At 31.9% G+C, this 23,877-nt stretch overlaps 6 protein-coding genes and 1 long non-coding RNA gene across 9 annotated transcripts; 4 read left to right on the forward strand and 3 right to left on the reverse strand.

The window, feature by feature from the left end:
- Positions 1-1,037: 1,037 nt before the first annotated feature.
- On the forward strand, positions 1,038-3,855 carry LOC134837713 (probable cytochrome P450 313a4). Its single transcript, XM_063853100.1, has 6 exons — positions 1,038-1,182; positions 2,104-2,204; positions 2,267-2,405; positions 2,470-2,570; positions 3,204-3,462; positions 3,527-3,855. The coding sequence occupies exons 1-6, from the start codon at positions 1,038-1,040 to the stop codon at positions 3,853-3,855; spliced, it is 1,074 nt and encodes a 357-aa protein (XP_063709170.1).
- A 320-nt stretch (positions 3,856-4,175) lies between these two features.
- LOC134837714 (nose resistant to fluoxetine protein 6-like) lies at positions 4,176-6,286 on the forward strand. Its single transcript, XM_063853101.1, has 6 exons — positions 4,176-4,551; positions 4,606-5,231; positions 5,299-5,311; positions 5,365-5,545; positions 5,595-5,745; positions 5,804-6,286. Exons 1-6 carry the CDS (start codon positions 4,176-4,178, stop codon positions 6,284-6,286), a joined length of 1,830 nt encoding a protein of 609 aa, XP_063709171.1.
- Positions 6,287-6,510: 224 nt separating this feature from the next.
- On the forward strand, positions 6,511-12,531 carry LOC134827295 (cytochrome P450 4C1-like). Of its 3 annotated transcripts, none has more exons than XM_063839883.1 (6): positions 6,511-6,898; positions 11,080-11,265; positions 11,325-11,394; positions 11,452-11,752; positions 11,815-11,870; positions 11,924-12,531. In XM_063839883.1, the coding sequence occupies exons 1-6, from the start codon at positions 6,547-6,549 to the stop codon at positions 12,453-12,455; spliced, it is 1,497 nt and encodes a 498-aa protein (XP_063695953.1). In that variant the 5' UTR covers positions 6,511-6,546; the 3' UTR covers positions 12,456-12,531. The 3 variants fall into 3 exon arrangements, with proteins under 3 accessions (XP_063695953.1, XP_063695954.1, XP_063695952.1); XM_063839884.1 differs by lacking the exon at positions 6,511-6,898 and adding an exon at positions 8,739-9,075; XM_063839882.1 differs by lacking the exon at positions 6,511-6,898 and adding an exon at positions 10,344-10,742.
- On the reverse strand, positions 12,395-17,834 carry LOC134837715 (uncharacterized). Its single transcript, XM_063853102.1, has 14 exons — positions 17,658-17,834; positions 17,141-17,596; positions 16,967-17,083; positions 16,359-16,901; positions 16,117-16,297; positions 15,891-16,050; positions 15,300-15,829; positions 14,825-14,928; positions 14,308-14,763; positions 14,137-14,253; positions 13,531-14,073; positions 13,291-13,471; positions 13,068-13,227; positions 12,395-13,006 (listed from the first exon to the last, which is right to left on the reverse strand). The coding sequence occupies exons 1-14, from the start codon at positions 17,755-17,757 to the stop codon at positions 12,479-12,481; spliced, it is 4,176 nt and encodes a 1,391-aa protein (XP_063709172.1). The 5' UTR covers positions 17,758-17,834; the 3' UTR covers positions 12,395-12,478.
- Positions 17,835-18,063: 229 nt separating this feature from the next.
- Positions 18,064-20,877, reverse strand: LOC134838082 (regulator of hypoxia-inducible factor 1-like). Its single transcript, XM_063853531.1, has 7 exons — positions 20,584-20,877; positions 20,067-20,522; positions 19,896-20,012; positions 19,291-19,833; positions 19,047-19,227; positions 18,824-18,983; positions 18,064-18,761 (listed from the first exon to the last, which is right to left on the reverse strand). Exons 1-7 carry the CDS (start codon positions 20,681-20,683, stop codon positions 18,231-18,233), a joined length of 2,088 nt encoding a protein of 695 aa, XP_063709601.1. The 5' UTR covers positions 20,684-20,877; the 3' UTR covers positions 18,064-18,230.
- Positions 20,878-21,047: 170 nt separating this feature from the next.
- On the reverse strand, positions 21,048-22,497 carry LOC134836086 (protein HGH1 homolog). Its single transcript, XM_063851278.1, has 4 exons — positions 22,395-22,497; positions 22,153-22,340; positions 21,372-22,093; positions 21,048-21,311 (listed from the first exon to the last, which is right to left on the reverse strand). The coding sequence occupies exons 1-4, from the start codon at positions 22,477-22,479 to the stop codon at positions 21,224-21,226; spliced, it is 1,083 nt and encodes a 360-aa protein (XP_063707348.1). The 5' UTR covers positions 22,480-22,497; the 3' UTR covers positions 21,048-21,223.
- A 354-nt stretch (positions 22,498-22,851) lies between these two features.
- Positions 22,852-23,876, forward strand: LOC134837065 (uncharacterized). Its single transcript, XR_010162333.1, has 3 exons — positions 22,852-22,937; positions 23,038-23,259; positions 23,328-23,876. It is a non-coding gene; the product is annotated as an uncharacterized LOC134837065 (long non-coding RNA).
- Position 23,877: the final 1 nt, after the last annotated feature.

The raw sequence follows: 23,877 nt of genomic DNA on the forward strand, positions 1-23,877 counted from the left end.
ATTGTTCATGTGTATTTGAATAATTTCTAAAAAAAAATCTGAAAATTAATATGAAAAATTTATTTTTTATATTTATAAATTATTATTTTTTTGCAGAATTTATTAAAAATAAAAAAATATTTACAAATTTTGTTAAAAATCCAAAACTCGTAAAAATCGTAATTTTAACATTCAAGCTTTCAAGTAAAGGAAATCAAAATATACTTTTGTTGATGTAACGATTTTTTCTATGAAAACTACCTACGTTACGGTATTTCCGATCAGAAGAATTTATCTTTTAATTTAAACAAAACACTTAGCAAATAAACAAATCCTTGCTAAGTCACCACACAACAAACTAGCTTATCTTCCTTGAACATGATATTGTATTTTGACGGCCTATTATGTCACGAACATGTCATTCTTCCGGCTTTTCTGTTTTTTCCACAATATTCTAACAAATTTTTGAGTGACGCAAATCTCGTAATTGACGCAAAATATTGTTCAATAATGATAATTATCACAATTTTTCACAACAAAATTATTTTTTTAACAATTTACTGACCTAGTACCCGAATAATTACTACTATCATTTTTATGTGTATTACCGGTTTTTCGCAATTCGCACTTTTAATTAAGCTATTGCCGTGTTAAGCCTGAGATAAATAATAGAACTGTCTCACTACGGCGATTCATTCAAATTGAACGTTCATTGACTTGCTTATTCACACAGTTCGCAAGAAATTACAATATTACGTTGTAACTTGCACGTTTTTCAATTTTTTTTAGCTTCTAAACAAGCGGCATGGATTGCAAAAGTTGCCAGAAACTGGTTTCCCGTAATGGACCGCATGCGAACATGTGTTTGACATCAATTGGCGCGATGCAAAGAAAAGTGCAAGTGTACGGATTATGCATTAGTTAATAAATTTCTTTCCAGTGACCTAAATAAATTGCAGCTATTTTTCGTTATAAACATAAGTCGCGCGCCGTACGTTAGACGAGCGCGTTACGTTGCTGCATTTGTGCATAATGCTCGGCTGTGTTTCGTCGTTAACATGCGGAAAGTGCATAAAAAGGCTCGCATTCGTCGCTCGGACGACAGTTGGTGCTTGTACATAGGAGATCTCACTTCAGGCGTGCTCGAGGACTATTTTGTCTTAACGACAAAAGCAGCTGTGTTGACCTTCGGACAAAAGTTCGGCAAAACTGAAAGAGGAGAAAAGAAAGTGAAATTGCAGAAAAGCACGTCATAACGTGTCGAAACAGAGAGAGAAATATTACCGAAGATCAATTATTACTTACACGATATTATTGAGAAAAACAAATAGTAGTGTTGCATAAGTGTTGCGAATAAACAACAAGAGAGAGATAAAGACTTGACTGCAAATATTTTTTTTGTGACGTTAAATAGTGTTGCAATATGAATTTCTTATTCTGGTTTATAAATGTGATAATTGCCCTGATTTTGCTGTATTTCAAATTGCGGGTCAGCAGGCGGAAATTGTATGAAATGACTGAAAATATGCCAGGGCCTCCATCGTGTGAGTATTTAATTGTCACAAAATGCATCTAAAATTGAAAAAAAAAAATATTTAACAATTTTCTTTCAATTGTTTGTTCTAAAATTAAAAATTTTGAAACAAATATTGAGATAAAAAAATTATAAAATATCTTTAAAAAAAATAATTTTTATAATTTTTTAAGATTTTTTTAAAGTTATTGAAATTTATAAAAATATTTGTATTAAAATTAACGGAAGTTTTTCTCTAAAAAATATTTTGCACAAAAATACTAAAGAATTTAAAAAAATAATTTAATTTAAATCATTAAAAAATATTAAATTTAATTTAAATAAAATAAAATAAAATTTATTTAAATAATTTTTTAATTAAGTTTCAACAGTTACTAATTTTCCTTTTTTTTTTTTTATCAATTTTTAACTTAAAAATTATTAAATCTCACTTGAAAAACAACAAAAATATTGATCAATTGTAAAAAAAATTTAAATTTAATAATTTTTTATGTAAAAACATTTCCAAATTTTGATTTAAAAATTACAAAAAAAAAATAAATAAATAATCTGCGATAATGAACAATTTTAATGTTTTTTTACATTTTTAGGGCCATTACTTGGTGCCATGCATGCTTTTATAGGAAAAAATAACGAAGATATCCTCAAAGTAATCGATCAAATTTTAGATGATTACAGCTCACCAGCGAAGGTAAGTATTTTTCTTTCCAATTTTTTTTTCGCTACAGCTAAAACAGATAACATTTTTAACAGGCTTGGTTTGGACCCGTTCTCGCTATTTTAGTCGACAGTCCGGAAGACTTGAAAATAATTTTAAACTCACCAAATTGCTTACAAAAGGCCTTTCCTTATGACTTTCTGCGGGTTAATTGTGGATTAATGTCAGCGCCTGGTATTTTATTTCAACTCTTCTTCGAGATAACCTTCTCATCGTTTCACTTTTCCTTCCTTTTTAGCTGAAATGTGGAAAACGCACCGAAAATATTTGAATCCGTGCTTCAATCCGAAACTCCTTCAGAGCTTTTTGCCGATTTTTAATGTGAAATCAAAGACTATGGCGAATAGATTAGCGTGCAAATTGGGAGAAGAGCCCTTTGACATCTACAATGCCATCGGAAAGTGTACGTTGGATATGATTTGTGGCACGGCGATGGGATGGGAAACGTGCGATTTGCAAAATGCTGATGGAGATCTTTATTTGGAGTCAGCTGAAACGTAAGAAATGTTCAATTAATCTTATGAAACGTTAAAAAAATAATTTTTTCTTTTAAAGAATTGCTGAAAACATTAATCAACGAATTTTTAATGTTCTATGGCATCCATTGGCGTTCTATAAATGGACCAAATTGTATCGCGAAGAGGAACATGCTTGGAGTAATCTTCGTAAAACGTCGAAAAAAGTGAAAGAAAATTTTTGGAAGAGGCAAAAACTTCAACAGCAACAACCAAAAAAAGCTCAGAAATTAGAATTTACGGAAGATGACAACAATAACGAAGTAAAAGAAGGTCAAGAGACATCAGAATTGCGAAAACCGAAGATTTTCGTTGACAAAGTCTTTGAATTAGAGAAAAACTTACCGGAATTCGATAGACAGTGTGTCGATGATGAGCTTGATACGCTAATAGCAGGCGTGAGTCACGATTTTTCATCTTCCTGTTTGTTTTTGTTAACTTTTTATTATATTTTTAGGGAAATGAAACAAGCGCCTTGAGCGTTTCGTTCTGCTTGTTGATGCTGGCCATGCATCAAGACATACAAGAACGCGTTGTCGACGAATTACGGTCCGTTTTCGACACAAAAGATCAACCTGTGACGCCGGAAGCCGTTTCAAAGCTCGAATATTTGTCCATGGTGATGAATGAGACATTAAGACTTTTCCCGATTACACCTCTAATTGGCAGAGAAGCACTCAAAGACACAAAATTAGATAAATTTGAAATTCCAGCAGGTCAGTTCTTGACTTTTGATATGAAAATCACTCAAAAAATTAAATTTTTATGAATTTTTTTTAGGTGCCTGCATTATCATGCCCATCTACAAAGTGCATCGCAACAAGAAATTATGGGGCGAAAATGCCCATTTGTTCAATCCCGACAACTTTTTGCCCGAAAATGTGGAAAAACGTCATCCATACTGCTTTTTGCCGTTCTCGCAAGGGCCACGAAACTGCATCGGATGGCGTTATTCGTTACTCGCAATGAAGACAATGCTGTGTCACTTGTTACGTAACTACAAGTTCACCACGCACATCAAATATCACGAGCTCAAGTTCAAAATGTGTCTCGATCTGAAAATAACGAACAAGCACATGGTACAAATCGAGAGGAGGGATTTCAAGTGAATGAATGGAAATTTTTTTGAATAAATTTAGAAATTTTTTTTACATAAAAAATTTTTTTTCTCACAATTAAAAATTCAAAAAAGAAATATTTAATATTTTTTTTTATGCAATTCGGCAGTATTCAATCACCTTTTATCGTGATTAGTTTAAATTTTTGCTTGAAAAAATGAAACTTTTCATTAAAATGCTTGCCTTGTACTTGTGGCCTATAATTTTTTTCTACTTTGCATCTCAAAAGTGCCCAATTGATGGTAAATTTTTCAGTTTTTATTTCAAAATTACTTACCAAACATGATTTTTCAGAGCTGCAATACCATAAAATGCCTCCTTTATTCAAATATGACGACTACGATCAATGTCGAGCAATTTACAAACGAAATTTCACGTATTGTGTCGTCGATGTTCAACTCTTTGAAGGCTCTAACAGCAGTTTGTGGCGACAAATTGAGGATTTTTCACGTGATCGGAGGTGTCATTTTCGACATGACAAGATTAAAAGGGGAATTTGCTTGAATGAACATCTTGATGTGGGCTTCAAAGGGACTTTTGTTAACAAAATGATGAGAAATCGAACCAAAAATGAAGAAAAATTGGTTCAAAAAGTGATTTTTGATGATCTTCTTGCCTCTTATGGACTAAAAAGTGATCAAAAAGTTAAATTTTGTATGACTGATGAAACTGAAAAAGCTCGAATGTGTAAGAAAATTAATTTTTTACCTAAATTTTTAATGAATTTCCATCAAATTTCAGCTTTTGACCTTTTCGACATCCTATTCACGTTCATTATTGTGTCAATATTGACCATCATTATCGTTGGAACCGTATCTAAAAATATTCAAACCACAAAAACTGCTCTTAAATACTTTCAAATCTTCTCATTGCCACACAACGTCAAACGTTTATTCGAAAATCGTTCATCTGAAACTGCCTTCATCGATGCTATTCGTGTCAATGCGGAACAAATCGTAATTTTGGTCCACATTCGAGTCCTTTTCGCGGAAATTGGCATGGAAAATCCTCTGACGATGGAATGTGAAGCTCATCAACCGTACACTTCCGTATTTGCATCCTTCGTAATTCTTCTTCAAAACTTTTTCCTGCTCAGTGGCTTCTTGTCGTTCTATAAAAATGCGAAAAAAATCATTGTTGACCAAAAATCATTAACAAAAATGGATTTTTTGGAGATGATTGTTAAACGAGTCGTTCGCTTACTTCCATTGATGACCTTGATGATGTTCTTTAACGCCACTCTTGCTACGAAAATCTCTTCAGGACCGATTCTTAACGACATTTTAGACCAAGAAAAGGAGTTTTGTCGCAAAAATTGGTGGACCAACATTTTATTTTTGAATAATTTGCTGCGATCTGACGAACCGGTAAGTTTTTGCATGTTTCTGCTGCAACGAAAAATGTGTTAGATAACCTTTAAAACGATATTTTCAGTGTCTACAGCAAAGTAAGTAAATTATTTATGAATATTTTTAGATAATAATGCATTATTTTTTGAAGCATGGCATGTTGCCGTCGAAATGCAAATGTTTGTAATGGAGTTATTGGTGCTCATTATCATTAATAAATGGAAAAACCTGTCAAGTTTAGTGTTAACATCTACTTTTGTTCTGACAAATATCTTTCAAGTCCTGTTTTTGTATGGAAATGGACTGATCGGCATCTATTTAGCGGATTTGGAGTAAGTTTTAATTGATTTTTAGGCTATTTATGAAGAAATTTTCTTTTAGCGCGCAAAGAACAACATTCCGTTTCGAAGAAAACTATCAGAAAATGCACATTAATCCACTTACAAACACTAATGGATACGTAATTGGCATGATTGTGGCTTACGTTCAACTGAAATTGATCAAAAATGGCAAGAATTTGAACGAAAATTGGGTGAGTTTTGAAATTTCAAGTATTTATAAGAGGCTTACCTTGTAAATTTTCATTTTAGGTCTTCAAAAAATGGAATTCAATCTTCCTCATTTCCTTTGTTCCTGTTGGATTTTACTCTTACGTCATGTATTTCCATCGAATCCAGCATCCATCTATCGTTTTTCCAATTTTATCGACTCTTTCGAGGAACTTGTGTGTTCTGCCTGCTGCTACAGTCATCCTGCAAATGTTCAACTCGTCAAAAACTGATGAAAATCCGGGAGTCATGAAATTATTCAACGATTGTTACATCTTCAAGCCTTTGTCAAAGATCAATTACGGCATTTATATCGTTCACGTACCCGTCCTATTGTTCGTTATCGCAGCAACTACCTCAAGTCTCGTCAAGTACGGGTCAATGGTTGACATCTTGATGCATCTTTACCCATTTGCGGTGCTTGCGACGACACTAACTGCGGCAATTTGCTTCGTTACCTTCGAAATGCCGACGATAAGTGCCTTCAAATTGCTCTATTACAGCACTTCCAAGAAGGAAGTTTAAATAAAGTTGAATTCTATGAAAAAATGGCACTTTTGACAACAACAAAGGTTAAGATTCAGTTTTGTCGGTCACGTGTCTCCTTTTCTCTTGTCATATACTTTATGCAACAAAGTTTCGACGTGACTTCGTGTCAACTTGAAAAAGAATTTTTTTTCTCGACAAAACGTTTCTCAATAAAAACGATTGTGTGCATCTAATGACTTCTAGTTTTCCATTAAATTTCGTTTCGAACAAGTCTAAGTAGTAAAAGCGGCCCTCTCATGACGCTCGACTTTCTACTTATCGTAATATTTTTGCTTCTCGTCGTTCTCTACAATGCATCGCGATGGTCGATGTACGTGGCAGCTGCAAAAATTCCCGGCGAAAATGGTTTCCCCTTGCTTGGAACTGCGCTAAAAGTGATTTTTTGCGGCAAAAAGAACATTTTTGACGTTTTGGGCGAAACACTGGATAAATATGGGTCGCCAACGAAAGTTTGGTACGGAAATATGCTGTGGATTTACGCGGATAAGCCACAGCACGTGCAAACAATCCTAAATTCAAACAAATGTGTGCAAAAAAATTACTTGTACAAGTTCTTGGGTGTCAATAAGGGATTAATTGCGTCAGATGGTGAGTTTTTCCTCGGAAAACATGTTAATTTATTTCCGTTTCCGAGTTTAATAACTCCATTTAAGCTAATTGTTGGTTGCATGTGGAGCGCAATGATTGATATTTTCTCACATTTTAATTTAAATTAAATAATTATAATCATTTTCTGATGATGCGATAATAATAATTAAAATAATTGGTTCGAAAGGCATTGAAATTATGTGCATTAAGGGCTCACATTTAACATCAATTAGGCCGCTCCAAATTTTTTTTGAACTTTTTGTCCCATGCCCCATTTCAAAAGTCGAAAATCCAATGGGGCAAAATAAAAAAAAAAAGTTGAAAATTTCATGAAAATTGACCGTTTTTTGGTCTTTTTTCATATTTTTTCAAAGAGAATTCTAAAGTTTTTTTTAAAAATGTCAACTTTTAAGATTTTTTATATTGAAAATAGTATTTTAACATGAATTTTCTTCTTTAAATTTTTAAAAAAAAAAATATTTTTCAAAAACAGTTATATTTTTGAATTTTTTTGGTTTAAATTTTTACCTTGAAATACTCTGAGATCAATTTTAAATTATTGAATCTCAATGCAGATACCACAAAAATAACTAAAATATTCATTATTGATCAAAAATTGTTAAAATTTTGTCATTTTGTATGAAAAAAGTATTTCAAATTTTTTTTTATTTTTTTGCCCCCCCCATTTTGAAAAAAAGTTCTTGAGACAAAAAGTTCGAAAAAAATTTGGAGCGGCCTTACTTAAAAAAAATAAAAAAAAACGTGTAAATAAGTGCATCATAAAAGTATTTAAAAAGCGTGTGAATTGTGTAAAAATTATAAATTGATTAAATTATTGTTGATTATAGTAAAAATGGGCAAAAAAAGATAATATTCCATTAAAAATAATTTATTTTAAAAAAGAATTTTTTAAAGAATTAAAAAAAATAAATTAGTTAAAAATTATTAATTTAAAAATTTAATTAAATTTAATTTAATTTGTTTAAAAAGCTCATCAATGACAAAGCAGACAATTTTTATGAAGCCAAAAAATAATTAAAATATTTATTTAACAATAAATATTAAATATAAATAATAAAATATTTAAAGATAATTAATTATAAATTAAATATTATTAAATTTAAATAAATAAAAATAAAAAATTATGTTTATTTTTGAAGCTATTTTTCAAAGATATTTTTAAAAATTATCAAAATTAAAAAAAAAATTAATAATAATTTATATTATTTCTTTAAATTCTAATTTCATTATGTGAATTCTCAACAAAGTTAATTTTTTTTATAATTTTCTTTAAAATATAAGACAAAAACTTATCGAAAAAAAGATTATTTTTGTAAAAAAAAAATATTTTCTTAAAAAAAATAAATTATAGGTACGGATTTTTTTTAATTAGCAAAATCCTCAAATGACCTTTAATTAGCTCTTTTCGCAGCAATAACTATAATTAATGACTAATACACCAATTTGCGTCATATCTCCTCTTGGTCTCTCTCTAGATAATGAGAAAAGCAAGCATATCATTAACTTCTATGATCTATAACTGGCGTGCTTTTTACACGAAAAAAATTCTATTGCCACTGAAAAACACTTGATGCAAACGATAGATGACTTCAATTGTCTACAACAGCTACATTTGCACCGAAAAAGGTCAATCTCTACGCATCTTAAATGCTCGACAGGGAAAATTAACACTCTCAGTCGTTTGGTTGCTGTCGCGCGGTTAGCATTGTAAAAATTTAATAAACATTCAATGCAATAATTAATTGCTTGTTTATTTTTGTGAGATTTTCCGATACGACAGAGAACAAAATTTTAAATTTTCGATATGCATTATGTGTTATGGTTCCTAATAATTGTCGCACTTTGTTTCATTAAATGGCGGCAAAGTCGCAAAAATATGTACGAACATGCGGCGAAAATTCCCGGACCAAAAGGACATCCGCTTTTGGGGATCTTAGTGGATTTGTTTGGCAAAAAAGACGATGAAATATTTGATTTGGTGTGGGAACTGATGAAACCTTACGGCAGATTCGTGAAAGCATGGTTCGGTCCAATATTATTAGTTGCTATTGAGGTGCCGGAATACCTGAAAATTATTTTAAACTCGGATAAATGTCTGGATAAAGCATTTGCATACGATTTTTTGGGAGTTAGTAAGGGATTAATTGCGGTGCCATGTAAGTATTTTAGCGGAAAAGTGTGAAAAATATAAAAAAAAGGTTTTGAGTTACATGATTTATGAACTACAAAAAGTGCAAAAGTTAAAAATTAATTCAAAATGAAATGAGAAGTGAAGTTAAAGTTTTAAAAGACTGAAAATTAATAAGAAATTTGATTTTTTAATTAAAATAAACGGATATCTTTTAAAAAATGTTAAGAAATTTTTCAATATTCTTAATTTTAATTTTTTTATGAGAAAAAAAATAATTTTTTATTAAAAAAAGTTTGAATTAGCGAAATGGCGATTTCCAAATTTAAAAATAAAATAATAATTTAATTAAACTTCGTAATTTAAATGAAAAAATAATTAATTTCAAATTAAAAGTATAATTTTATTTTTTAAAAATTTTGTAATTCATTTAAATATTAAATAATTTTAAAATTTGGAAAAAATTGTCAAAATTTGGAAATCGCTTTTTTGCTTATTCAATCTTTTTTAAGCTAAATTTAAATTTTTCTCAAAAAATAATATTTAAAATAGTAGTGAAGTAATTGTCCTTGAAATACATTTTTTTATTTTTCATTCATAAATACGAGAAGTTTGTCATAAACGTGAATTTACCGTAAAACTTCAAGTGCAATGCCAGCATGAACTTGATCAATAAATCTAATGATGTGTGTCATTTTGCACTACTTAGTCGTTAAAGTTCTCAGACGTATTAAAAGTTAGCAATCTGTTAGACAAAAGTAATAAATTATAATTCTCCGTTAGGTTTGTCGAGATTTTACTTTCAATTAATTCATAGTAATTATTTGTTTGATCTATAGTTTTATTGCCCTTTTCATAAAACGTGTTAAAATTACGTCAATTTTATTCATTTTCTACGAGTTTATCTCTTTAATTGCATTGAACTCTTTGGCACTGAGTCTCGTGTATTGCGTTCATTGCTTCCTTGATGTCTCAAAACGTGTCTAGAATTCACACAATGTTAGGTCACTTTTACAATAAATGCTAATTGTCGGTCATTTGTTCGTCATAACGTCATAAAAGTGTAACAAACGTTTGTTTTTCTTCAATAAATTTCATTATCTAATGGGAGTCACATGTGAAAACCTTACAAAGTAAACAAAAATTAAATGCACGCAGTTTTTTTGTAGCGAAAAACGCCTTTCTTCGTTGTACTCTGAAACAATAAACAATCATTTCGATAATTTTTTTATTGTTTTTGTTTACTCATCAGTAGCGCTTCTTCTTGCAATTTAAATAAATAGTAACGTGACACGAAAAGACATTTTCAGTTATCTGTCATTTCTCTCCGCGATCGGGTTACGATGCTAATTTTCATAATTCTCGCAGTAATTTTGCTCCTGTGTCTTCTGCAGTACAAATTGAACAGGAGAAATTTGGAAATTTTGGGAGAAAAAATTCCCGGCCCCAAGGGAGTTCCGTTGTTGGGAGTCTTGCCACGATTTTTCGGGAAATCAAATGAAGAAATTCTCGCCGAAGTGTTGGAAATTGTCGATTGTTACGAAAATGTGGCGAGATTCTGGCTTGGCAATAAATTAATTTTGATGATAAAAAATTTGGATTATGTGAAAAGTATCTTGAATTCCGTGAAATGTCTCGATAAGGCGTTTGCTTATGAGTTTTTGAGTGTTAATTTGGGATTGATTTCATGTAAATGTGAGTTGAGAAAATTTCAAGTTGAAAATTAAAAAAAAAATCAAAAATAAATTCAAAAATTTTATTTTTAAAATATTTTTTATTAAATATTAAAAAAAAAATATTTAAAAAAAAATAAAATATTTTTAAACAATATTTAAAAAAAAAATTAAAATTTAATCAAAAAAATGTTTTTAAGTAAAATATTTAAAAATATATTTTTTAATAATTGAAAATTAATTTCAATTAATTTTTAAATTTTTAAAAATTAAATTCATTAATGTTGGTTAGAAATTTATTTTTTTTTTAATTTCTTTAAGAATTGTTTCATTAATTATTTTTTTTTCTATTTTTTTAGCTAATGTCTGGAGATTCCATCGCAAATATTTAAACAATTGCTTCACACCAAAGTTACTACAGAGCTTCATGCCGATATTCAATCGTTCAAGTGCTCGCATGTCACAATACATGAGCAAACATCTCGGAAGAGGCGAATTCGATTTGTACCATTTTGTAGGAAAATGCACGTTAGACATGATTTGTAGTGAGTTACACGCAATTTAAATCAATTTCTTCGAATAATTTATTTTTTTTTTCACTTAGCGACGTCAATGGGGCTCGATCATGATTTCCAAGGACCAACGGGAGATATTTACATTCAAAGTGCCGACATGTGAGGTCAAAAAAAATTAAATCTAATTTTTTTTATTTATTTTTTTTTAATTTTTAGCCTTGCAGAAACCATCAATAAACGAATTTTCAATATTTTTTACCATCCAAAGCAAATTTATAATTTCACGAAAGCGTACGTGATTGAATCCAAAGCATGGAGTGGTTTGAGAACGGTATCATCACGTGTAATTGAGAATGCGGAGAAAACTTACGTGAAGCCCGTGTCATCGGAGTTGAATGTGAAAAGTGAGTTACGGAAGCCGTGCATCTTCGTGGAACAAGTTTACAAATTATTCCAGTATACGAAGGAATTTGATGAGCAAATGTTGAAAGATGAGATTGATACGCTCATTGCAGGAGTAAGAATTGTCTCTAAAATATTTTTTTGTCATGTAAATAATTTTTTTTGTTATTATTTCAGGGAAATGAAACGAGTGGCATGACAACTTCTTTCTGTATTTTAATGATGGCAATGCAGTAAGTTCCGATTTTTTGTCAGAAAATTTAAAATTTAATTATTTTTTTTTTAGTCCTGATGTTCAGGAACGCGTTGTCGATGAACTTCGTTCAATTTTTGAGACCGCCGATGACGAAGTCACCCAAGATCACATCTCACAACTCGACTACTTAACGATGGTTTTGCAAGAAACGCTCCGTTTGTTCCCCATTACTCCTTTTATTGGTCGCGAGGTGCAAGAAGACATCCAACTTGACGAGTACACACTCCCCAAAGGCGCCTCTCTAGTCATTCCGATTTTCAAGTTGCAGCGACAAGAGGAAATTTGGGGCCCCGAAGCACATTTATTCAATCCCGACAACTTTTTGCCCGAAAATGTGGAAAAACGTCATCCTTACGCGTGGATTCCCTTCAGTGCTGGGCAACGCAACTGCATTGGCATGAAATATTCATTGCTTGCGATGAAAACGATGCTATGTTACCTCCTGAGGAATTATAAATTCAACACGACCCTAAAGTACTCAGAACTGAAATTCAAGATGGCATTAGATCTTAAAATTGTGAACAAGCACATGGTTAGCATAGAAAAGCGTAAATTTAAATAGTTTTTATTGAATAAATCAACTTTTTAAGGGGACCATTCAAGTTTTTTGCCCTTTCCAGCAGGTTTTTTGTACGAGAAAAATCTAAATAAATTAATTGCGGGCATTTCAATGAACAGAAAAAGCCATGCTGCGATGAAGTATGAAACGATAAGTGTTGAAAATCCGATCCAAGCGATATCGAAAGCATTTCCGTACATCACAAGATGTCTGCCATCAGTTATAATCCGTCCAGTAACGTAAGGATGTACGAGAAAAACCCCTAAATTGAGCTTCACAAGGACTTTGAACAAGCGATGATTGCAAAATTTGTACAATTTGAGTAAAAATGTGTCAAATAACGAAATGCCCGTACTCATCATTAGCTTGTTTGTGGAAATTCCGGGACTTTCCACTAAAATTAAGAGTGTAAATGTAACAAAAGCTCCCAAATTCTTGCAAAAAGTGGAACAAAATGCCATTATTAAAGATGGTTCATCAACAATTCCAATGTAGTATGAATGATAAAGTAAAATTAGAGCGTTGAAGAAGAACAAAACGTACCAAATTCGGAGCTAAAAGGGAAAAATCTTAATTTTAGTTCAAAAATAATGAAATTCAGTATTAAAAACTTACTTTTGTTTTACTAATGGAATTCAAATTAAGTTTTCTGTGCTTAATTTGATGATAAACATAAGCAGCAAGTAATCCAAGACAGAATCCGGGAAGATTTGTATAGAAAGGAATGTGTCCAAGTTGGAACTCTGCATCAAATTTGTAGCGAGTTCGAGCATCCCTGTCAAAATTTAACGATTTTTTTTATTTTTTTGCATACAAAATCTCAAAAAATGAGACTTACTCGACTGTTCCTAATACTAATCCATTGATTCCTGATTTATAAAAGGCAGTTGTTGTAAAAAAAATTCCCAGCAAAGTGACACTTGCGATGATTGTTCCAACTTTTTTAGGAAAACGAGTTAAAATTAAGATTACCAAAATTTCAACCACTAAAAGTTGCATCTCTGCTGCTAAATGCCATGCTGAAAAATATTTTTATACATTTTTGTTCAAATTTTTTTGGTTAAAAATGAAAACTTACTTTGCAGAAGACACGGCTCAGTTGTTGTTGACACAAAATTATTCACAAATAATAAATTGGTCCACCAATTACGACGACAACTCAACATTTCGCAACTTAAGAAATCAATCCATATTGGCCCCTCTTGAATGCGGGTCAAAAAAGTCGCAATAATGAGCATCACGAAGATCATCGCAGGCCATAGACGACAAATTCGCTTAAGAATCATCCACTGAATGTCTTTGACTGTTACAATTTCACCTTTGAGAATTTTTGTGAGATTCGGATAAAAGGACAAAAAAGCCGATATTGCGAAAAAGTTTTGTAATTGAAAGGTTACACTTCGTAAAATAAGAGCGAATGGTCCATAAGTCTCTGATTCAAACGAAAACGGGACGCCAGAAGGCAAAACGAACAAAATGTAAGCTGTATGAACGACAACAACTACCGCTTCTCCGACAACTTTTATTACGTTGAATACTCCAAATTGATTGGAGCTAGTTGGATCGTTGAAGAGACGAGTTAAATTAGTCCTTAACGAGATGCAAGAACAAAAATCAGTAGCTGTGAAGAGAAAAATTGATCAAATTCAAAAAATTAGAGTTTGAAACTTCAAAAATGACTAACGATTATCTGAAGGATTTTGATTGCGATTCAAATCGAATATAGTAGCGATGAAAATTGTGTAAATTATGGTAACAATAAGTGACTTGATGAGGAAATTCGCTCCAAAATATCCAGAATCTGCGAAAAAAATGATAAACCCTTAATGTTAAGAATCTTTTTGAACTTTTTTACCAGTTTCTTGTCTTTCAGCATCATTGGAGATGCAAAAACTGACATTAGCATGTGCATTCAAGGCATATTCTGTGCGAAATTTATGCTTCACGTACAATTCCAGGACCTTTTCGTCTTGAACATCGAACGAATATTCCTTTAAAATTTTTCCAAGTTGTCTGAATTGAATTTCATCAATCTTAAAATTCATTTTTGAACTTCCATTTGCCTCTGTAACATCGAAATTTGATAAATTTTGTCTTATCCGGCCCAAACAAAAGCCATATTTGAGGATGTCATGTCTAAAGTGATGCTTATAGTCTGAGGAAAATTCTTCAATTTGTCTCCATACGTCGGATTTTTCATCTTTTTCAATTAAAATATTCACAACACAATATTTTGCGCCATTTTCGCCATTCATACAATCATCGTAATCATCCATTAAGTACAAGGGAGGCATTTTTTGGTATTCTTCATCTAATTTAACGTGAGAAAAAGTTAAAATTAATTTCAAAAATGAATTCAAACCTCAATTTACAATCAATCGGAGGCTCCTTATTGATTTCACGATAAATAATTGTCACAATTACCGACAAAATCAACGGAAAAAAGCACATAATCCGAATTTTGTTGTTCATTGTGCTGTTTCGTGGAACAATTTTTACAAAATATTTACGAGACGTTTGGTTCAATCGTCCAAAAGAGACTAAAACAAGCTTTATGAAATTTAGACTTTTTGAAGAAAATTTACATTGGACAAAAAAAAAACTTTTAAGTGAGATTTGCATAAAAAACAAGTGATTTGCAGACAGAAGTTTTCGTTTTTTGTGAAAAGTTTTTGTACATTGACATTATTATTTTTTTTTTGTTTTTATGTAAAAAAAGTATTATTTTATTCTCAAAGCTTTTTTAATTACAATTTCTGCGTCAATGTTGAAAATGTTGAAATAACTTTTCAAGAAAGTTTTCGGTTTAAAATATTTTTGCTGAATAAATAAACTTTTCAAGGGGATCATTCAAGTTTTTTGCCCTTTCCAGCAGATTTCTTGAACGCAAAAAGTCTAAATAAATTAATTGCGGGCATTTGAACAAACAAAAATAGCCATGCTGCGATGAAATATGAAATGATAAGTGTTGAAAATGCGATCCAAGTGATGTCAAAATTATTTCCGTACATCACAAGATGTCTGCCATCAGTAATAATCCATCCAGCAACGTAAGGATGTACGAGAAAAACTCCCAAAGTAAGCTTCGCAAGGACTGTAAACAAGCGATAATTGAAAAATTCATATAATTTAAGCAACAAGTTGTCGATTAACGGAACGTTTGTAATTCCCAATATCTTTTGAGGGAGATTTTGTGAAGAAATTCCGGGATTTCCCATAAAAATTAAAAGTGTAAATGTGGTAATAGCTCCCAAATTCTTGCAAAAAGTGGAGTAAATAGCCATTATTAGTGAAGGTTCATCAACAATTCCAACTAAGTATGAATGATGAAGCAAAATTAGAAGATTGAAGAAGAACAAAATGGCCCAAATCCGTAGCTGAAAAAGAAAAAGTTATTTTTTAACTAAAAAATAACGGAAATCAACATTAAAAACTTACTTTTGTATTGCTAATCGAACTCATATCAAGTTTTTTGTGTCTAATTTGATAATGAATATAAGCTGCAAGCAATCCAAGACAGTATCCAGGAAAATTTGTGTAAAAAGGAATGTGCCCAAGTTGGAATTCTGCATCAAATCTGTTGCGATTTCGAGTTGTCCTATCAAAATTTATCGATTTTTTAATATTTTTTTTTTGCATTTTAATGCGCGGAAATGATGCTTACTCGACTGTTACTAAAACTAATCCATTAATTCCTGAATAAACGAAGGCGAATGCTGTGACAAAATTTCCGAGCAAAGTCACACTTGCGAGGATTGTTCCAACTTTTTTAGGAAAACGAGCTAAAATTAAGATTATCACCATTTCAACAACGAAAATTTGCATTTCTGCCGCTAAATGCCATGCTGAAAAATATTTTTATACATTTTTGTTCAATTTTTTTTTTATTTAAAAATGAAAACTTACTATGTTGAAGGCACGGCTCAGTTGTTGTTGCCACAAAATTATTCACAAATAATAAATTGGTCCACCAATTACGACGACAACTCAACATTTCGAAACTCGTGAGATCAATCCATATTGGCCCGTCTTGAATGCGAGTCAAAAAAGTCGCAATAACGAGCATCACGAAAATTATCACAGGCCAAAGACGAAAAATTCGCTTCAAAATCATCCGTTGAATGTCTTTAAAAGTTACACTTTCACCGTTTAGGATTTTTTTGAGGCTCGGATAAAACGACAAAAAAGCCGTAACTGCGAACAAATTTTGAAGTTGAAAGACTCCACTCCGAATAATGGGAACAATAAGTTCATAACTTTGCGATTCAATCGAAAACGGGATGCCAGAAGGAAAAGCGAAACAAAAGTAAGCTGTGTGAACAACAATGACACCCATTTCTCCAACAACTTTTATTACGTTGAAAACTCCTAGTTGATTCGAGTTAGTTGGATCGTTGAAGAGACTAGTGAAAGTCGTCCTTAACGAGATGCAAGAACAAAAATCAGCAGCTGTGAAGAGATAAAAAATTATCAAACTCGAGAAATTTGATTTTAAAACTTCAAAAATTACTAACGATAGACTAAAGTTTTTTGGCTGCGACAAAAATCGAATATAGTAGCGATAATTATTACGCAAATTATGATAACAATAAGTGACATAACGAGAAAATTCATTCCAAAATAACCAGAATCTGTAAAAAAAAATTAAAATATTTCACTTTTTTTTAAACAGTTTTGAAGTTTCTTACCATTTTCTTGCTTTTCAGTATCATTGGAGATGCAAAAACTGACATTAGCATGTGCTTTCAGGGCATATTCTGTATGAAATTTGTGCTTCACGTACAATTCCAAGTCCTTTTCGTCTTGAACATCGAACGAATACTCCTTTAAAATTTTTCCAAGTTGTCTGAATTGAATTTCATCTACCATAGAATTCATTTTTGAATGTCTATGTTCCTTTGTATGATCGAAATTTGTTAAATTTTGTCTTATCCGATCCAAACAAAAGCCATATTTGAGGATGTCATGTCTAAAATGATGCTTATAGTCTGCGGAAAATTTTTCAATCTGTCTCCATAAGTCAGATTTTTCATCTTTTTCAATTAAAATATTCACAACACAATATTTTGCGCCTTTTTTGCCATTCATACAAGCATCATAGTCGTCCATTAGATACAACGGAGGCATTTTTTGGTATTCTTCATCTTATTAAACGTGAGAAAAAGTTGAAATTAATTTAAAAAATGAATTGAAACTACAACTTACAATCAATTGGAGGCTCCTTATTGACTTCACGATAAATAATTGTCACAATTACCGACAAAATCAACGGAAAAAAGCACATAATCCGGATTTTGTTGTCCATTTTGCTGTTTCATGAAACAATTTTTTGCAAAATATTGACGAAACGTCTAGGTTAGTTACTCAAAAGAGACTAAATCGAAAAACCTTAATATAATGTAGATTATTCTTCTTATCTTTCATTAAACGAATAAGAATTGCACAGAATAGACGAAACCCCAATTTCAATGAACTCTCAAAATTTATTATCTCCAAATAGCGAAGATACGGATAATAATTAGGTAAAATTAAAAAAAAAAATATTAAAAAAAAAGTTTTAAAAAGATATTAAAAAAAATAAAATAAAAAAACTTTTAAGAATAGATGAAAAATAAAAAAATTAATCAGATTGTGAAGCTTTGAATATAAATTGTTTCAATTATTAATATTGCGACAAAATATAGAGGTCTTAAAAATAAAGTTGATGAACAAATCTGTACTGCACAACGATTGCTTAATAAAATTATAATATAGAAATAAATTAACTTTTTATGAGGATCATTTAAGTTTTTTAGGAATTTCAGCGGGTTTCTTGTACGCGAAAAATCTAAATAAATTAATTGCGGGCATTTCAACGAACAGAAAAAGCCACGTTGCGATGAAGTATGAAACGATAAGTGTTGAAAATCCGATCCAAGCGACATCGAAAGCATTTCCGTACATCACAAGGTGTCTTCCATCAGTAACAATCCATCCAGCAACGTAAGGATGCACGAGAAAAACTCCCAAATTGAGCTTCACAAGAACTTTAAACATGCGATGATTGTAAAATTCGTATAGTTTGAGCAGCAAACTGTCAATTAATGGAACGTTTGTAACTCCCATTAGCTTTTGAGGGAGATTTTGTGAGGAAATTTCGGGATTTCCCATTAAAATTAAAAGTGTAAATGTAACGATAGCTCCTACATTCTTGCAAAAAGTTGAGTAAATCGCCATTATTAGTGAAGGTTTATCAACAATTCCAACGTAATATGAATGATGAAGTAAAATTAGAGCGTTGAAGAAGAACAAAACGTACCAAATTCGAAGCTAAAATGGAGAAATCTTAATTTTATCCAAAAAATAACAAATTTTGAATACTAAAAACTTACTTTTGTTTTACTAATAGAACTCAAATCAAGTTTTTTGTGCTTAATTTGATGATGAACATAAGCAGCAAGCAATCCAAGACAGTATCCAGGGAAATTTGTGTAAAAAGGAATGTGCCCAAGTTGGAATTCTGCATCAAATCTGTTTCGATTTCTAGTTGTCCTATTAAAATTTATTGATTTTTTAATTTATTTTTACATTTTAAAGCTTAAAACTGAGACTTACTCAACTGTTCCTAATACTAATCCATTGATTCCTGATTTATAAAAGGCAGTTGTTGTAAAAAAATTTCCAAGCAAAGTTACACTTGCGAGGATTGTTCCAACTTTTTTAGGAAAACGAGTTAAAATTAATATTATCAAAATTTCAACGACAAAAAGTTGCATCTCTGCTGCTAAGTGCCATGCTAAAAAATATTTTTATACATATATTTTTGTTAATTTTTTTTTTGTTAAAAATGAAAACTTACTATGTTGAAGACACGGTTCTGTTGCTGCTGCCACAAAATTATTTACAAATAATAAATTTGTCCACCAATTACGACGACAACTCAACATTTCGCCACTCGCGAGATCAATCCACAGCGGTCCATTTTGAATGCGAAACAAAAAAGTCGCTGTAACAAGCATCACGAAGATCATCGCAGGCCAAAGACGAAAAATTCGCTTCAAAATCATCCATTGTATGTCTTTGAGTGTCACATTTTCACCTTTCAGGATCTTTTTAAGATTCGGATAAAACGACAAAAAACCCGTAATTGCGAAAAAATTTTGAAGTTGAAAAACTCCGCTCCGAATAATAGGAACTATTGCTCCATAAGTTTGTGATTCAATCGAAAACGGGATGCCAGAAGGCAAAACGAACAAAATATAAGCTGTGTGAACGACAACAACTCCCGCTTCTCCGACAACTTTTATTCCGTTGAGAGCTCCGAGTTGATTGGAATTGCTTGGATCGTTGAAGAGACGAGTTAGCGTCGTTCGTAATGAGATGCAAGAACAAAAATCAGTAGCTGTGAAGAGATAATAAAAACTTAAAAAAGAAATTTAATTTATAAATTAAAAAATGACTTACGATATACTAAATTGTTTTGATTGCGACACAAATCGAAAACAGTAGCGATAATTATTACGTAAATTATGGTAACAATAAGTGACTTAATAAGAAAATTTGTTCCAAAATAACTAGAATCTGTGAAAAAAAATTTTTTTTAAATCTCCTGCAAAATTTTTTAAATTTTTTTACCATTTTCTTGCTTTTCAGCATCATTGGAGATGCAAAAACTGACATTGGCATATGCATTCAAGGCATATTCTGTGCGAAATTTATGCTTCACGTACAATTCCAGGTCCTTTTCGTCTTGAGCATCGAAAGAAAATTCCTTTAAAATTTTTCCAAGTTGTCTGAATTGAATTTCATCAATCTTAAAATTCATTTTTGAACTTCCATTTGCCTCTGTAACATCGAAATTTGTTAAATTTTGTCTAATCCGGTCCAAACAAAAGCCATATTTGAGGATGTCATGTCTAAAATGATGCTTATAGTCTGCGGAAAATTCTTCAATTTGTCTCCATACGTCGGATTTTTCATCTTTTTCAATTAAAATATTCACAACACAATATTTTGCGCCTTTTTGGCCTTTCATACAATCATCGTAATCATCCATTAAGTACAAGGGAGGCATTTTTTGGTATTCTTCATCTAATTTAACGTGAGAAAAAGTTAAAATTAATTTCAAAAATGACTTGAAATCTTAACTTACAATCAATTGGAGGGTCCTTATTGACTTCATGGTATATAATTGTCACAATTACCGACAAAATCAACGGAAAAAAGCACATAATCCGGATTTTGTTGTTCATTTTTCCGTTTCATGGAACCTATTTTTACAAAATATTTACGAGACGTCTGGGTCAATTACTCAAAAGAGACTAAATCGAACAAACTCAATATAATGGAGATTATTCTTCTTATCTGTCATTGAATGTAACGAATGAAAATCTCACAGAATAGACGAAAACTCAACTTGAATGAACTCTCAAAGTTCCTTATCTCCAAATTACGACGATACGGATAGTAAACACATGAAAAAACGTGCAAAGGAAACTCTGTGACGCATTTCTTATCAGTCAAAGAGTGCAATTGATACTGCAATCGGTTAAAAAAATTCATAAAAAAGATAATTTTGACAAAAAAAAGTGTTATTTTCGATTCACTTTAATTAAAAAAGTTTAATTCTTGTAATGACTCACTTTGACTTTGAACTTTTGTGTACGAATGTATGTGAAAGTTCACTTCAAATATAATTTTTTTGGCTTTTTAACAATACCTGACGATATGAGGACTCCAACAAGACTAAATTATATTGCAATTTGTCATTTTTATTTATAAAAATATTTCGCTTAATTCTCCATTTTTTCAATTTTGTCTTTGACATCGTCTGGAATTTCAAGTGTCTTCAAGTTATCTTCACCAATTTCTTCTTCCGTTCTAAAAATTTTAATTTTTTTTAGTAAAAATACTTTTTTTAAGAATTTTAAGTAATTTTACCTAATTAGAATATCAACAACGTTCTCACAGGCCACCAAAGTTTGTGGATTTCCTTCGTCTGAGTTTTCCCATTTATGCAATTCTCGTAAAATTAGGTACGTTCCGCGTTCTCTGAGTATTTCACGTCCTTTTCGCGTCGCACATAACTGCGCCAACGATTCCAAGAGCATTTTTCTCACATCTGGATCAGCTTCGCGTTTCTTATCAGGTCCCAAATATTGACATTCAACAGGTAACTTGTCATTATCTTCGTCGTCAAACTCTTCCGGGCCAGCCAGAGGTAACAACAAATACGGCAAAACGTCGACTTTTGGCGATAAAAGCCATTCATGCAACGTCGAGTCAAAACAAACGTTCTTCACTAAGCCAACAGCACCTCCTCGTCGTATCACATCGTCCTCGTGATGCGTGAACGGAAGGATTCTTTGTAACAAAGCGACTTGCCGGTTGCAGATTAGTTGCCGCCCGCGATGATGTTGCGATAAATTACTGAAAATGGGACCCAAATACCCGAGATTTGAGCCCTTTTTGTTGTACGTTAGCATCGTGAAGCACGTCACAAGACGATGAATGGTGTCCTCCGTGCCCTCAATGACGTCAATTACGCGTTCAACGAGATGCTCCGGGCGCGAAAGGTTACTCAAGATGGCACAAAATAATCCAGCTGTCGGACATTCGTTATCGAGAATTTGTTGGATGCAGTGTTGAACGATGCCTTTTAACTAAAAAAAAATGTTTTGATTGAAAATTCATGAAATTTCTTGAAAATTTAAAAATTTACATCATGTTTCGATGGAAATTTGTTCAACAGAAACTCGGCGCCTTCCGCATCCGATGAAATATTAATTAAAGCACGGCATGCATCTTTGGCGATTGCTTCTGATTTGTCGCCTGTCAAGTTGACCAAACATTCCACAAGTTTCTCGTTTGTGAAGAGAAGATTCTTGCCTTCGGGACTTGCGGTGAGTGCTAAAATTTGAGAGAAATTCATTAAATATCCAAAAGCTTAGGTAAAATTCTTACACAAGACGTGTGACACAGCAACAGCTTTCAGGTCGAGTCGTGATCCGAGGTCCAAAAAGGGCAGTAATTCGTTAATGGGATCCATGTGCGCCGAGATCAAAGTTGAGTCGGCTGAAAGTGATAATAACAGCTGATGTGCCCAGTTCACAGAAAAAATGCTAACTGGGGCGGCACGAAAATCACTATGTGCACTGGGCTCTGCTTATCAATTTCATACCACTCAAAAGGCAATGGGTACTGTATCACAGCGACGTATAAACTCCGCCGTGTATGCTGTGATCGCCGGATAACAGTACTTGTAGAAAATTGAGACGAATGAAAGTGATAATTAAAGCACAGATGGCGCTGGCGTCTTTATCAATTGCATTCGTCTCAAAATTAGTTCCAATTTTTGACGCACATCCGTTTTGGTGGCTCCAACCAGGATATTGACAACGTGCCTGTAGCGCCATCTGGCGAATGATGAAACCACGTAAGAAGTAAACAAATCAATTTCCTCCGATTTTCGCTCAAATTTCGCTGAAAAACCCTCAAATATCAAAAGTAAGTGTTTTTTTTCAACAAATTTCGATCTCAAGAATTCATGAAAAATCAAAATTTCCCTCAATTTAACTTAAAATTCATGAAAATTCGAATTTTTTAGATGGAATCGACACACATCGCCCATCAATCCGGCAGTTTTTCCACATTTAGCAACAATTGGACTTGCGAGAGACTTGGTCAAATAACAACTTCGCGAATAGTCATCAATTTTCCCATTTTTCTCGTTCTTTAAAGAGCAAAGAGACGCGACTTGAGTGAAAAAAGATGCTGGTTATTGGCGTGAAACGAGATGAGCTCTTCAAGGCACTCGGCAAGACTTATAGTAAGTAAAAATCGATTTAATTTCTTATCTCCATGGTTTTGCTGACGCAAATTTTCTTCAATTTCCAGCTGAACAAGAATTCGAAAAGTTCTGTTTTGACTTTGGCATCGAGTTGGATGATGTGACGTCGGAGTGTTGAGCAAGGAACAAGGACTTGCATCTGCATTGCTTGTTTTTCAATGAAAAGAATGCACCGCAGCTGAGTTAATTTAGTTGTATAGCACACATGCACAGTTGAAAGCTTACTTACCCATCATCAAAGAATCGCTCGTGTATCCCGTAATTAATGATGCAAATGGAGTTGTGCTTTCGTGGCCTCCAATTTCATTCGTCCCGTTATTTATAAAAAAAATATTTAAAAATCTGCTGATTTAATTGAAATTTCATAAAATGTTTTTCTAAAATTCTTAATTTAATTTTATTTTTTACGATAATAAATTTAAAATTCCTCGAAAAATTTTAATTTAATTAAATTTTTAAATTTATTTTTTTTTTAATGTTAATCAAATATTTGATCTTTGAAAAATTATTAATTTGCCATTTATTTTTTTTATTGGACAATACACTTTAAGTCTAAAAAAAATTATTTAGATATTATTTATTTTTATTTCTTTCTTT

This window comes from Culicoides brevitarsis, chromosome 1 (genome assembly GCF_036172545.1).
Source record: "Culicoides brevitarsis isolate CSIRO-B50_1 chromosome 1, AGI_CSIRO_Cbre_v1, whole genome shotgun sequence".
Taxonomy (NCBI): Eukaryota; Metazoa; Arthropoda; class Insecta; order Diptera; family Ceratopogonidae; genus Culicoides; species Culicoides brevitarsis.

What these genes read in the sequence shown, in the direction of transcription:
- LOC134836086 (XM_063851278.1), bottom strand. Translation starts at nt 22,479, where the DNA reads ATGGATCCCATTAACGAATTACTGCCCTTTTTGGACCTCGGATCACGA. An exon ending in TGCTGTGTCACACGTCTTGT is followed by an intron (nt 22,341 to 22,394) that starts GTAAGAATTTTA and finishes CTCAAATTTTAG; the next exon opens with CACTCACCGCAAGTCCCGAA. An exon ending in AATTTCCATCGAAACATGAT is followed by an intron (nt 22,094 to 22,152) that starts GTAAATTTTTAA and finishes ATTTTTTTTTAG; the next exon opens with TTAAAAGGCATCGTTCAACA.
- LOC134837715 (XM_063853102.1), bottom strand. Translation starts at nt 17,757, where the DNA reads ATGGACAACAAAATCCGGATTATGTGCTTTTTTCCGTTGATTTTGTCG. An exon ending in TAAGGAGCCTCCAATTGATT is followed by an intron (nt 17,597 to 17,657) that starts GTAAGTTGTAGT and finishes ACGTTTAATAAG; the next exon opens with ATGAAGAATACCAAAAAATG. An exon ending in TGAGCCGTGTCTTCTGCAAA is followed by an intron (nt 13,472 to 13,530) that starts GTAAGTTTTCAT and finishes AATATTTTTCAG; the next exon opens with CATGGCATTTAGCAGCAGAG.
- LOC134837713 (XM_063853100.1), top strand. Translation starts at nt 1,038, where the DNA reads ATGCGGAAAGTGCATAAAAAGGCTCGCATTCGTCGCTCGGACGACAGT. An exon ending in GACCTTCGGACAAAAGTTCG is followed by an intron (nt 1,183 to 2,103) that starts GCAAAACTGAAA and finishes TTACATTTTTAG; the next exon opens with GGCCATTACTTGGTGCCATG. An exon ending in ATGTGAAATCAAAGACTATG is followed by an intron (nt 2,571 to 3,203) that starts GCGAATAGATTA and finishes TTATATTTTTAG; the next exon opens with GGAAATGAAACAAGCGCCTT.
- LOC134837714 (XM_063853101.1), top strand. Translation starts at nt 4,176, where the DNA reads ATGCCTCCTTTATTCAAATATGACGACTACGATCAATGTCGAGCAATT. An exon ending in AACTGAAAAAGCTCGAATGT is followed by an intron (nt 4,552 to 4,605) that starts GTAAGAAAATTA and finishes ATCAAATTTCAG; the next exon opens with CTTTTGACCTTTTCGACATC. An exon ending in ATCTATTTAGCGGATTTGGA is followed by an intron (nt 5,546 to 5,594) that starts GTAAGTTTTAAT and finishes ATTTTCTTTTAG; the next exon opens with CGCGCAAAGAACAACATTCC.
- LOC134827295 (XM_063839883.1), top strand. Translation starts at nt 6,547, where the DNA reads ATGACGCTCGACTTTCTACTTATCGTAATATTTTTGCTTCTCGTCGTT. An exon ending in CACGTTAGACATGATTTGTA is followed by an intron (nt 11,266 to 11,324) that starts GTGAGTTACACG and finishes TTTTTCACTTAG; the next exon opens with CGACGTCAATGGGGCTCGAT. An exon ending in TACATTCAAAGTGCCGACAT is followed by an intron (nt 11,395 to 11,451) that starts GTGAGGTCAAAA and finishes TTTAATTTTTAG; the next exon opens with CCTTGCAGAAACCATCAATA.
- LOC134838082 (XM_063853531.1), bottom strand. Translation starts at nt 20,683, where the DNA reads ATGAACAACAAAATCCGGATTATGTGCTTTTTTCCGTTGATTTTGTCG. An exon ending in TTAGTATTAGGAACAGTTGA is followed by an intron (nt 18,984 to 19,046) that starts GTAAGTCTCAGT and finishes AAATTTTAATAG; the next exon opens with GACAACTAGAAATCGAAACA. An exon ending in GTTCTATTAGTAAAACAAAA is followed by an intron (nt 18,762 to 18,823) that starts GTAAGTTTTTAG and finishes TCTCCATTTTAG; the next exon opens with CTTCGAATTTGGTACGTTTT.